General features: G+C 49.1%; 1 protein-coding gene across 1 annotated transcript in view; it reads right to left on the minus strand.

The window, feature by feature from the left end:
- The window catches only part of PPM1H (protein phosphatase, Mg2+/Mn2+ dependent, 1H), a 241360-nt gene that overhangs the window by 31780 nt on the left and 196727 nt on the right, over positions 1-12853 (minus strand). The window contains exons 8-9 of the mRNA XM_005871690.2: positions 9891-9954; positions 6353-6460 (exon numbers count right to left, since the gene is read on the minus strand). Coding sequence (XP_005871752.1) covers positions 6353-6460; positions 9891-9954 — 172 coding nt within the window. The remainder of the gene's footprint in view (positions 1-6352; positions 6461-9890; positions 9955-12853) is intronic.

The following is a 12853-nucleotide window of genomic DNA, read 5'->3' on the forward strand; positions in this document are numbered from 1 at the left end:
GCGGACTGAAGGGTCCCAGGTTCGATTCCGGTCAAGGGCACCAAAAAAATAAAATAAATAAATAAAAAGATTCCCAGGTGATTCTAATGTGCAGCCAAGGTTGAGAACCACTGCGAAGGCAAGTTTTATTCACACCAGACTCACTCCTGCTTTCCTCTTTTTCTTGTCCTACTTATCTTGTCCTTCTTCCGATTATATGGCTGTCTCTCCCTTCTCTGAATGCCCCTGGTCTCTTAGGAAGCAGGAATCACAGGCTTTATGGCTTAGTCTTTGGCTGGTCTCACCTCCCAACTGGCCCCAAATTCTAGCTCCTTGAGGACAAGTTCCCCAGTGTTCTCTTCAATGCATATCACTGGGCCCATGACCCCTCTGAAAAGAGCCAGGGAAATGTGTGGTGTTGATGGTGAAGAGAAACTAGGAACTCATATGTTTTATGCCAGGTTCTGTCGTTTGTTCCTTAGGTTCTTGGGTATAACAACCCCACTGTCTTCTTTTTTATTGAAGAGGAAGCTGAGATTTAGGTAAAGTAACATTCTCAAGGTCACGCAGCCAGTCTTGAATTTCTAACCACTATATCACACCGCCTCCTGAGGTATTTGTGAGGGGTCTAGGGAATTTTTTAAAACAAGTTTTTCCTCTTCTACTGCCCAAAGATAATTACTGTGACCATTTTAGAAAACTTCCTTCAAGATTTATATAAACATAGACATGTATATGTGTGTACATACACATGTAACCTTTCTTTACCTACTTTGACCACAATCTTAGTATATACAATCATGTTGCTTCACTTAATATAGCACAACCACTGCCCATGTCATTACACACCAATGTTTCTTCTGACTTGGCCAGACTGTAGAGAGTACACGATACAGTAAAACATTCTCTTTCCCCCAAGTGGGACTTTGGCTTGGGGCATGAGAAGCTACCAAGAATCAGACTGTAAATGTTAAGGCGTCAACATGAGATCTTAAATATCATTCCTGTTTTCATGGGAGATAACAGGGGAGCCACAAACAAAAGAGTTCTTCTCCCTTAATGGGGAAGTCAGTCCTGTGTCAACGTGAGATCTTAAATATTGTTCCTGTTTTCATGGGAGATAAAAAAGAGTTCTTCTCCCTTAATGGGGAAGTCAGTCCTGGGAACCCCTCAGTGTGAAGCCTTCCAGAAGCCAGTGGGGAAGGCAGGCTTGTATTTACTGACCACGGAGCAGGCCTTGTGCCAGGCAATTCCATGGATGTTGTCGTCTGCTCCCCCAGCACCGTGTCGGTGCAGGCATTTCCACCCAGCCTGCAGGCAGGCCACGGGGGCCTGGGGCTGGGCTGGACTTCCGATGCCGGAGTCGCCGTTCTGCCTTCTTTTAGAGAAGGCTGTTTCTTTCAGATAAAAGGAAAAATCGTGTCTCAGTGAAGAAAACCAAGAATGGGCTAAACGAGTGAACTGGAGTTACAAACAACAGCTGCCAGGAATCTTGAACACGAAGGAGAGGAAAAATGAAGCCGAGAGGAAATCAAGCTCCCTGTGGTTCCGTCTGGCAGGAGCAGGAGGAGGAACGGCTGCATGGAGGAGGGGGTGGCTTTGCAAACTGGCCCCCATGCAGAAAAAGACCTCATTCTTTCAGGAGCTCAAAAGGGGGCGAAAGGCAGCAGCAGTCTTAGAGTGGAGGCCGGAAAGTGTGAGCAACGTTAGAGGAATCCTAGCTCTGCGGAGGACCTGACACAGGCCAGAAAGGGGCGTAGAGCACAGAACATCTGGAAGTTTGGGCTTCAGGCCTGGGCCAAGGTGCCTGCGCTGTACAACATGATGTGTGTGCTGGACTGGGCTGGGCGAACTGCAGAGCTGAGGCGGAGGGTCTGGGCCCCAGTGCCTTTGGTTCACAAATCCTCCTTTCTCCCCTGGAACTCTTTAGGATGGTGTGAAAAAAAAGGTGAATGGTGATGAGCTTCACTGAGCAACAGGATGGGAGACCTGGCTGGGAGGAGAGGCTGCATCTCATGCTGTCACTCGGAGACCACAAGATGCCGGGACCAGGGGAGAGTCAACGCCCCCCGCCCCGGAACAGCAGGCTCGCGCTGGTTGGCGGGGCCTCTTGCGGAATTCAGTTCTTGGCCAGAAGTCCCTGCCGTAGACCTCAGGAGATCTGAGGAAGGCTCAGTAAACCTGGCGGCTGCTCTTCAGGTTTGGCAAACTCGAGATTTTTCCAGTGCCTTGCGTTCAGCAAAACTGAAAATGTGTTTGGCTAGAAACCCTCCTCTAATTTTTTTTTTTTTTTTGGTAAATTTGATCCACATGCTTTTGATTTATTTTTATTTAACTCATCACGTCAGATTAGGAGCTACAATGATGAAGGGAACAGTGCTGATTTCCAAGAAGGTTTTTTAGCCTCTTTTCTTAGAACTAAATCACCTCTCCCCCCACCCCACCGTTTCAGCCACCAGACTGAGCTGGGTTTGTAATTTAGAACCCAAATGTGAAAGGGACCCATGCTTGGCAAAGACGAAGCACAGCGCAGGAATGCTCTTAGGAAGTCACAGTCAGAAAGCCGGGGAAGGGTGGGGCTGGGCGATGAAGACAGGAAGGGAGTCCGCTGTTCTTCACTGGATGGTTTAAATCCATTTACTTGGCTTCCTGGGCTCCCAACAGAAGCCCTAGCTGTTTCTCTAGAGACCGACTTTAATACTGCCCCTCAGGGAAAGGAGCTCCTGTCCCCAGAATGGGGGTGAGGGTCTCCTGTACTCATCTTTTCTCTACACTCCTCCAGGTAGCCAATCCAAGGGGCTCCTCCTCTTCCCTCTCATCTCCCTCTGCCTTTCCTGGCTCTGCCTAAGGCCGCTCCATCTGGAAGCATTTAAAATGTACAACAATTTTAATCTCGTGCAAAGGAATATTGGGATCTATACAACATACCCATTAAGCTAAATTATAGGTACACAATCTTATTTTGCACAATTCTGTCTGGCCTAGGGTGGCACACACTGAACGCCATTACTGCCTTTCCCAATTACTTTTTCTACTACATCATCATCTAATCTTCTCCTACAACTTAAGTCTGAGGCCGCAGTATTTCTCTGAAAAACTGGACACTGAGGTCCCAAGACCAAGGTCTCTCTTCAGAGCCCCTCGAACCAGCACTCGGTGGGTCCCTTGGCCACTATCCAAAGAAATATCCTTGAGCTCGGCTTCTCTCCCCTATGCGCACTGATTGAATTGGACAGACCTTGGTATAAATACCATCTTGCCACTTAATAACTGTACACTGTTGGGGGACTTATTTCACTTCCCTGGGTCTCAATTTCCCATTCTATAAAAGGGGTGTAATAATCACATGTAGTTCACAGAGCTGTGAGGATTAAATGAGATACTGCATATATAAAATAAATAAAGTATGTTGTCTGGTCCAGACTGAGTAGTTAACAAATGTGACCTGTTATTATTATTATTATAAAAACTCAACACTTTATCCAACTCTACACTTCTCTAGGACCATGTAAATTTTTCCAAAGATTTCCAGTTTCCTCTTGAATCCTTCCTCATTCCTCACCAATGTGGGACCAACCAACCCACTTCCCTGCAAACCGGCATCACTGAAGACAGATGACTGGGGTTTCAGATCAACCAGCGGGGAAGCTGCATCAGTCCTCAGGGAGTGTCCCACACAGGCCCACGTTTTAAAGCTACAGTCCCTTCTTGGGATGCACAGCAGCAGAACGACTGGAATAGCTATAATTTAACTGCATTAGAGATCGTTCTCCTTCAAACCAAACCAAGCCTCTTCTCACTTTACATAGAAAGCATATGTGTGTCCGGGGGTGGGAAGTGAGAAGGTTTTCACTGCTTTAAGGAGCAAAATGGTTACTTAGTGTTTCCCGAGACGCTCACCGCCACAGGAACACGAGTTGCACTGCATCTGTCCCTTTTGGAAAGCAGAAAGGTGACGGCACCATTAACTATGTCTGATAAGTGCCTCTCCCAGGAGGGAAAACATAGAAATGCCTGAGGTTAGTAGTGATTGTTTTTCTCTGGCCAGGAACCGTTTCAGCAGTAATCTATGGATCCTGATATGGACCAGAACCAAGGGACCAGGACGCTTTGACATAATAGTGGTCCTCATCACGCAGAATTGCTAGGAGGGCTAATGAGAGACATTTGCAAGCTCTTGATGAGTGGTAATTATCACTTCTACCTAGCAAACCTCACCTGACATCCTAGGTGATCTCAGGAAATCTGTGTGTCTTCCATGCCTGATACTTACTAGGGACCTCCCTCTCGGTGGCCTCCTCTGCCTGTGGCTGGGTGTATTTTGGATGCCAGCCTCAGCAAGAGAAGAAACGATCCCTGCTCACAGCCCTGCCAAAGGGGCAGGCCTAGGTGACGGTGCCCACCAGTGGCTCTGGAGTGGACACACAGACTGAAGGGGCAGTCTACAGACGGGAAAGTCACTGCGGCCAATGAGATTCCCCTCTGGTGATCGGGACCCGGGAAAGGGAGAAACTGGGTTGACCGGCAGCAGAGACATAGAACCTGGCTGGTCCCATTAATGGCAGCACGCTCACGAAAAGGACAGCCTCCCCCTGCTGAGGCTCTCCAGGACGCACTGGGCCCAGGACCACCTCCCCACACAGCCTGGCTGCTCACGCGTTCTTCTAGTAGACACCACAAACATCTCTTCCAACAGCTTCAGAATAAACATGTCCCTTTTTCTGAGTTAGCTTGAGTGGGTTTCTGTTTCCTCCAACAGAAAGAGCCTTCGCTCACACAGCTCCGCCCCTTGGGAAGAACACGCAGATGGAGCCCTGGCTGAACATCCTGGGCACTTCCAGCGCAAGGCATCGCTTCAACCACCAGCCCCACGGGAGGCAACCCGCCTCACTCCTCCCTGGCTCCCTTCTACCGCAGACATCCAAAAAGTTAAAGCTCTCCCCATCCCGGCCTCCCCTGTAGCGAGGGGAGGTCATGTGAGATAGCTCTGGCCAAAGATTTGCAAGTGTCTGTCAGGACAGAGAGTAGCGTCCCTCCTGTGTTGCGTGAAAATGTCATGCTTGGAGCTGCTGCCACCATCTTGCAACCGCAAAGTGAAAGTCAGACAAGAGAGATTCCAGCCCTGGCACATTGGAGATGCTATGCCACTGGCAGCCCCCAAATAACAGATGCCTTGTTATGTGAGAAAAGTATATCCCTAAACTACCATTAGATTTTTCTATAACTTAGAAGCAAAATCTTCTTGAAATTATGTACTCTGAAATAGACCTTGATATTATTTCCTGTATTGTATGAAAAATGATTTTTTTTAACCCAAATTTATGACTAGCTTTTCAATTAGCTTCTCCATATATCAACTGAATGATAGCAGCTCTCCAGGTAATTAAAAATCTAAGAGGAGAGCCCTAGCCGGTTTGGCTCAGTGGAAAGAGCATCGGCCTATGGACTGAAGGGTCCTGGTTCAATTCCGATCAATGGCACGTACCTTGGTTGTAGGTTCCCCGGCCCTGGTTGAGGTGTATGCAGGAGGCAACCAATTGATGTGTCTCTCTCACATCGATGTTTCTTTCTGTCTCTGTCTCACCCTCTCCCTTCCACTCTCTCTAAAAAGAGATGGGAAAATGTCCTTGGGTGAGGATTAACAAAAAAACAAAACAAAACAAAACATTAAGAGGAGAGAAAAATATACATCACCAACTATGCTATAAGGCAGAAAGTGCACACGCTGTACTAGTAAGAGGCAGCTGCTCTCCATCTGGAGTAGGAGGAAGACATTACTGCTGATTGAGGGGGGTGAGGGGTGTCACAGAAGTCTCCACAGGAGGAGCATTTAAGTTAAATTCTAGAGAAAAAAAGAATTTGGGTGGATGGAGATGGGTAGGAAGGACATTAGAGGTAGAAGGAATCGGTTAAGTAAATATGGGAAACTGAAAGTCATGTGTAGGAAATAGTAAATTCCTTCAGGTTGCAGTAGGGGAACAAAGATCAGATTAAAAAGACCAATTTATAACAAGCCTTGAATGTCAAAAAAAGGGAGCCTGGGCTTTATTCTCCAGGTCATGTGCTGTTTAAAGGTTCTACGCAAACAAGGTCACAGTAGCTGTTTGGGAAAATCTACTTAATAGCCATATGTGGGGTGGATTGAGGAGGCAGGGGATGCTGCTAGGAGGCTATGCAGCTACCAGGACAGAGGCCATGAGGGTAGAAACAGGACAGTCAATGTGAGAATGGGGTGGGAAGGAGCAACAGACAGGAGAGAGAGCGCAGAAGTACAGGCTAGACAAGCCGACTGCAGTTGGATATGGGGTGAGAGTCACAGGAGGAACAAAGGAAGAAAATACTTTATTGTACAAAAGAGAAACAAAAACAGTACCTCTGGTGCTGAAGACAGGAATGGCTTTATGTAGATGTTGGAGTCATGCACCTTCAGGTCATGGTCCCCCAGTCCCCTGGTCACTCCGATAGTTGCCATCACTCGGGCCTGGGAGGAAAGCAGAGGGTCATGAGAAACACCCCCACGTACGAGCAGCGCAGCCACCATGGGCCCAGAGAGAAGCAATCCTTTCCCAATTCCTCTTGCCTCTTGCTGCTAACCAGTGTGGGTAGCTGTTTCCAAGGAAGGGCTCGCTCACCAAGATCACTTATGTCCTTAGCGAGTGGCTTTTCCACCAGTTATCTCAAGGTTGATGGGTGGCTGTTGTCTCTTTCCAGCTTTCTTTTGTAGAGACTGGAGGGAAGGGTGTCCAATAAACTAAACCCAATACACGTGTGATGTCTACAGCTACTAATCTCAGTTCCAACCAAATCCAACAGCATCCATCCATTTGTCCACCTGTCTGTCATACACCCACTCCACAAGTACTTGCGGAACACCAGCTATGTCTCTGGCACCGTAATAGGCACTAGTAAACGATGCAAAGAAGTCAGTGGCAGCTCCTATCCTCCCAAAGCTCATATTTTACACTTTATAGCTGGAGAAAATAAACCATTAGCAACGTGCAACCTTCCCTTTCTCCACAAATCCCCTCTGGGTGGATTAACAAGAGAGAATTACCACACAGAGGCCTCCAGGCTGAGACCCCACCACCCGTGCGCTTCTGGTTTTCCGAACACTTTAGGGAAGCAAGACTATTACTCTTAATGCCTACGCATTCAGCCTTCATACTGCCCAGGATGCCACAGATTTGATCTACCCAGACATTTAGTGCAGACACCATGCTGTGGGGGACAAATGTCTATGGACTCGTCCCTACTATAAAGGAACCTGGTAAGGGAGAGAAGAGGCACATGGCTAATGATATATAAAATATGGCCAATATGAAAAACATAAACAATGGGTGGTGTGAGTTCAGAGGAGCTAAGACTTCTGCTGAGAAGGTTCCATAGAGGTGGCACTAAATTTCTACGCAGAAGCACAGGCAGCATCCAGACGGGTAAACACAGAGGAATGAAGCTCATTCTGGGTGGAATGAAGCTCAATGCCCTAACTCTGGGTCATCAGTGATGTATCTGGTGTACGTTCAAAGCTCGGAGCTTGAATCCTCACTTCATTGCTCGGGTAATAAGAATAACTCATAAACGCTAAGAAATCTTACAATCTCACACATCACCATCACCTTCCTCCTAGTTTCCCCAAAAGGCTGTGGAGTTTGGAGCTGGTTTTAGATCAGAAGGTGGGCAAGTTTACATTAAACGTGGAAGTGAACGCATGACATGCTTTTCAAAGGCAGGAATCTCGGGGGGTAAAATGCAGACACTGATGTGAAGCTGGGCCCTCTGGTCTCGGCACCTGGCTTCAATGTCTCTGTCTGCAGGAAGACTGCAGTGACTCAGGTGTTTGTCCTGATTGGGAACTGGCTTCAGAGCCTCATCTTCGCTCCAGGTCGGGGAGCCATGTCTCTGCAGAAACCCTCTGCTCTGCCAAGGGGGGGGGAGGGGGAAGAGGCCAGCCCCCTCCCAGCTGGTAAGTGTTCAACTCGAGATGCGGAAACCACGTCCCTGCTCTTCTCCCTGCACTGGCACCTCCTCTGGCTGCAGAAAGCACAGGTGGGCGTGTTGGTCCAAAACACAGTGATGTTTCTGATAGTTACTGAATTAGTTTACAAAGTATATAGTGTCACCCCACAAGGCTGAAAGCACTGGCAGAAATAAAATGAAAGGTGACAGCTGTGGTATTCTATTCGGAAATTCCGGGGCAGGCATATGCAGAGGGAAGCGCCTAAAGGATGGGATGGCACGGACGAATGGATGGACGGAAGGACGGATGCGCTGCCGGTGAAGTTGCCTCGGGCTGCCTGGGTGCGGAGCAGCTGGGCGACGGAGCCATGCAGCCTTTAAATAGGTCACAGCTCCTGCGACAGCACCGGCCAGCTGCACATCACAGGGCTGCCGAGCCCCAATTACCTGACACGCTGGAGAAGTGCGATGTCCTGGTAAACTGAACTTTCCCTTGACTGGGAAAACCTTGCTCCTTTAAATCTTTCTGTTGATAATCTTCGAAGAGCACATTTGTCCATTTTCGTTATGTGGAGGACGTACACTGAACATAAGGGAGTGGCTGACTCAATCCTCATGCAGTTGCTGAAGGCCTGCCCTGTGTCAGGTGCCAGGCTTGACAGGGACTAGGGATACAGCCCTCAGAGGGTGTGGCCCTGAGCCCCCTGGTCTCACTGGCGCCGCAGGAGACACAGAGAATCTCAGCCCACGGGGAACTCCAGGTGCCGCTGGGGCACTGGGCTGAGTGATCGCATTAATGGTACCCAGGGTGCGGAAAGGTTCCAGTACTTCTCTCGGGAACAGAGCTCTGCCTTTCACCATCCTCAACCATGGACCGTGAGGTGGGTGTCCCGTCTCCAGGAAAGGGGCAAGTTCATTTGAAAAGTGGTCGCTACATGGATCAGTCATGTTTCACTTCCCTCCATGAAATGCCTTCCCATGAAATCACCGCTGGGCTCCACGCAGCTCTCAAATCTAACTGACTCATTCTCTCTCCCTCTCTCACAGATGTACAGATGCACACACACACACACACACACACACAGAGTTCTGCTCAGGAAGACATCCTCCAGTTTTCTTATGAGTCAGTTCCTCCCGCTAAAAACTATCAAATGCTGGGAAAATGTCAGTTGAACATTCTTCTGAAAGTGGCCACATTCTTCACTCCTCACTGGCACTCTCAGCACCTGGCTGGGACGTTTCTGTTTGCAGGAAGAATGCAGTGACTCAGAAGGTGTTTGTTCTGATTGGGAACTGGCTTCAGAGCCTCCTCATCTCCGCTCCAGGACGGCAGCCTCCCCCAGGCTCTGCGCACAGACCCTCTGAGATGACAGCTTCCTGCTGCTCAGCGTGCGGTGCTGACGGGGGCTGGGTGCGGCTGAGGAATGCTCTGTGCTGTCCCAGCATGCGCTCGGGTCCCTGTGGTCCTACAGCTTCGTCACAGTAAGGCTCTGGGTGCCCTCCCACAGGCCACGTGGAGAAGCAGACTTGCAGGTGGGGTGTGAGCACGAGGAGGAGGCAGAGGGCCCTGGATCCGCATCGGGGACCACCCCTTACAGCTGCATGGCTGTGCCTGAGCGGTTCTAACCTCGAGTCTCAGCTGCCTCGTCCGCCAGCTCTGCCTGCCTGTGGCTTGTCAGATGCACGATGCGCTGATGTATGTGAAAGTGGTCATGTTGCACACAGTAAAGGGGGCCTGCTATTTCCACAAAACTTGGCTCCCCCCCCCTGAGCTCGCCGCACCCCTCCCAAACCTGCCACTCCTGGGGCCCTGAGGACAGGAGGCCTGAAGGACACGGGAGGTGACTCTCTCAGCTGTCAGGGCCGTAGGACCAGGCACTGCAGAGTGGAACGCACAGGCCGCCCCGACTCTGCAGAGACGGCCTTGTTCTCCGTCTGGGGGAGGTGATGCCTACCTTCTTGCCTTCTCCGTATATTAGAGGAAACTTCAAGTCATCATCCTCAATGGTTTTGTATGCCCTGTAGGGGGATAAACAACATTCTTTAACAGGTTTGCATTCAATTAGGGATCCGCTCCCCTGACACGGCTGCTCGGTGCTTTCTTTTCCCTGAGACTCCATCCGCTCAGCACACTGCCAATCTCTTTCTTTATAGAGTTACTCTCCCTACAGAATTGTGTGTGTGTGCACATATGTTAATGAACCAGAAAATAAGGTTTTATATGCTTGAAGAGGGAAAAACTAAGTTGGCCCATTCATAATGAGCAAGAAGGGGAGGTGGGTTCCTGTCCTGAGCACGTGGTGCCATGGGATAATGAAGCGCCCAGCATCGTGACAGGGCCGTGTCATTAACCTGAAACTGTGCGAAACAGCGGAGCTCTGACATGGATGGAGAGTGAAAATGCGCCAAGAGCCAGTTCTCACCTTCGGGGGTTGTTTACACCAAAGCAGCCTGGTGTGGGGATGGCTGGAGAAGGGATATTTAGAGCCTGCTTGACCTCCGTGTGATATTCAAGGTTGGCAGAAAATTCTGTTTCACAATAGCTATTAAATGGCCATTCGACACACAGAAAATCCGGTTTATGCTTCAATGGTTTCAGACATGGTTGTCCAGATGCCATGCACACACGGCGGAGGCCAGGGCTGGGGAGCAAATGAAGCCCGTGTCTTGCAATTTTGCTCATAAGGAATTTTAAAAACAAGCCAACAAACATGGCACCCGATTACCACCTGCGCCCTGGGCAAGTGGCTTCACCTGTGTTGGTCTCGGTTTCCTCATCTAGAAAACGAGGGTAATCACGCAGGATGTAAACAGCTTAGGTCAGAGCCTGGCACTCAGTAAGTACCCAATTAGTGAGCTATTACTAATATTTAGGACATCATTGATACTTGGCACACCAGTTCCCCTTTCTTCAAAATGGGGATGACACTGCCTACTCACCACCTCAAAGAAATATTAGGAAGACGAAGTAGAGGCTGGGGTGGGTTCTACTAGGTTAGGTTCTATAAGCAAGATGCTTTTCTAAAATAACGTCTCCTGCCCTAGCCAGTCTGGCTCAGTGAATAGAGTGTCGGCCTGCAGACTGACGAGTCGTGGGTTGGATTCTGGTCAAGGGCACATGCCTGGGTTGCAGGCTCGATCTCTCATGGCGGGTGTGTAGGAGGCAGCCGATCAATGATTCTCTCTCATCATTGACGTTTCTATGTCTCTCTCCCTCTCCCTTCCTCTCTGAAATAAAAAATATATTTAAAAATAAAAAATAAAATAAAGTAACGTCTCCTGAGGGCATGAAAAGAACTAAATTGCAAAATAGCCTCCCAGTCCCGATATATCGAGGCAAGTTGGGAGTGAACCTCTCAATATACAAAAAGAATGCAACCCAATTTAAAAGCGCAACTCCAAAGCTAAAGCAGGAAGTTACTTAGTGAACATGCTCCTCCCCAGGGGCTAGGGTGAGCTCAGGTTCAGCACTGCTCTCTGTGCAGCCCTGGGCAGGTAGATGAGCCTCTCTGGACCTCAGGATCCTCATGATCACAGGGCAAAAATGGGCTCTAAAACGGGCTTGTGAGGCTTCCAATGGGCCAGCGAATGTGACGAGCTTAGGGTGCATTCCACACAGTGCCTGGCACAGCTGAGACCTGGCACGGGCTGGGGCTGTTGTCAGGTGAGCCCAGAGGTGCTCTAGAATTGGACTGTCAACATCAGAGCCTCCCGCCCCCAAATCTATCAAATTTCCCCAAAGGGGAAACAGCTCCTTAAATGTTTTCATACTCACAGGAACTATTTAAAACACTATAGTATACAAGTCATTGGGGAACAAGCAGCTATTATTAGAACACAGACTCAGCTTGGGGTTGAGTGGGTCTGTAGACCAGTGGGTCTACTGCAGGTTCAGTCACCGGGGAGGGCTTTAAAGCATCCCTTTGCCCAGGTCACACCGCAGAGCAATGAAGTCTGAACCTGTGGGGGTGGGAACCAGGCACCGGGAACTTCTCTAGGCTTCCCAGATGAGTCCAATGAGCAGCCAAGGTTGAGAGTTACTGCAGTAGACTAAGTGTCATTAGGGAACATTGAAATGCAGCTGAGCGACAGCCCCCTGGCAGCTTGACCCACAAGATGACAGACGCTATGACTCAGGGGACACGGGGGAAATGGCCTAAGAAAGGCTCTGAAATGAGCATAAGCTGGACGTGGGGACCATGGAGGAAGAGGTGTGGAGAGTGAGAAGACAGGCTCAGACGGGTGGGGACAGCACCGGGAAAGGGGCTAGGCCAGGGGTCCAGGCACAGGAGCCTGAAATTCAATGGGAGGCAGAAGGCAGCAGCTTGAGAATCAATGACTGGAAATTACTTAGTGCTCCGGAAAGACAGGCTAAGAGCACTCTTCACAGGTGTGGAAAGGCAGCAAGAAAACGGTTCACTGACTCCACCACAAGCCCAGGGAGTCGAATTCTCCAGGGCCCAGAATTCCAGGAGCATGAGGTCTGCGTTAACCATCGCTCTGAAAGACAGACATTGATCTTGGAATTGTCACCCGCAGGATCAAAACAATTGTAAGTTCTAATATTGTATTTTAGCTTCTGTTTCTTTATCTTCAAGAACAAAACAATCCCACTAAAAATAGAAGAGAACTCTGGATAAGGAAGGGTTATTCTGTTTCTGCCATTGTTGGTTTTCAATCAAATGTGAGCCCTCCCCTACAGATGACCAAGGTGAACAGCTATAGATAAAGAGAGAAAGTACAATACCCTCCCCCTCAATCTTTCGGGGTCCTAAGCACAGTTCATCATGAAGGTAGCTGGACTTCCCTCCATACTTAAGGTCTTGAATAATAAAGAACAAAAGGCTCGAGAGTTAAAACTGGTAACTTGATAGAAGGGTCTGTATAAATGAAGGCCCACTAACAGTGCCAGCAGCTA

Source organism: Myotis brandtii, unplaced genomic scaffold, assembly GCF_000412655.1.
Source record: "Myotis brandtii unplaced genomic scaffold, ASM41265v1 scaffold352, whole genome shotgun sequence".
Taxonomy (NCBI): Eukaryota; Metazoa; Chordata; class Mammalia; order Chiroptera; family Vespertilionidae; genus Myotis; species Myotis brandtii.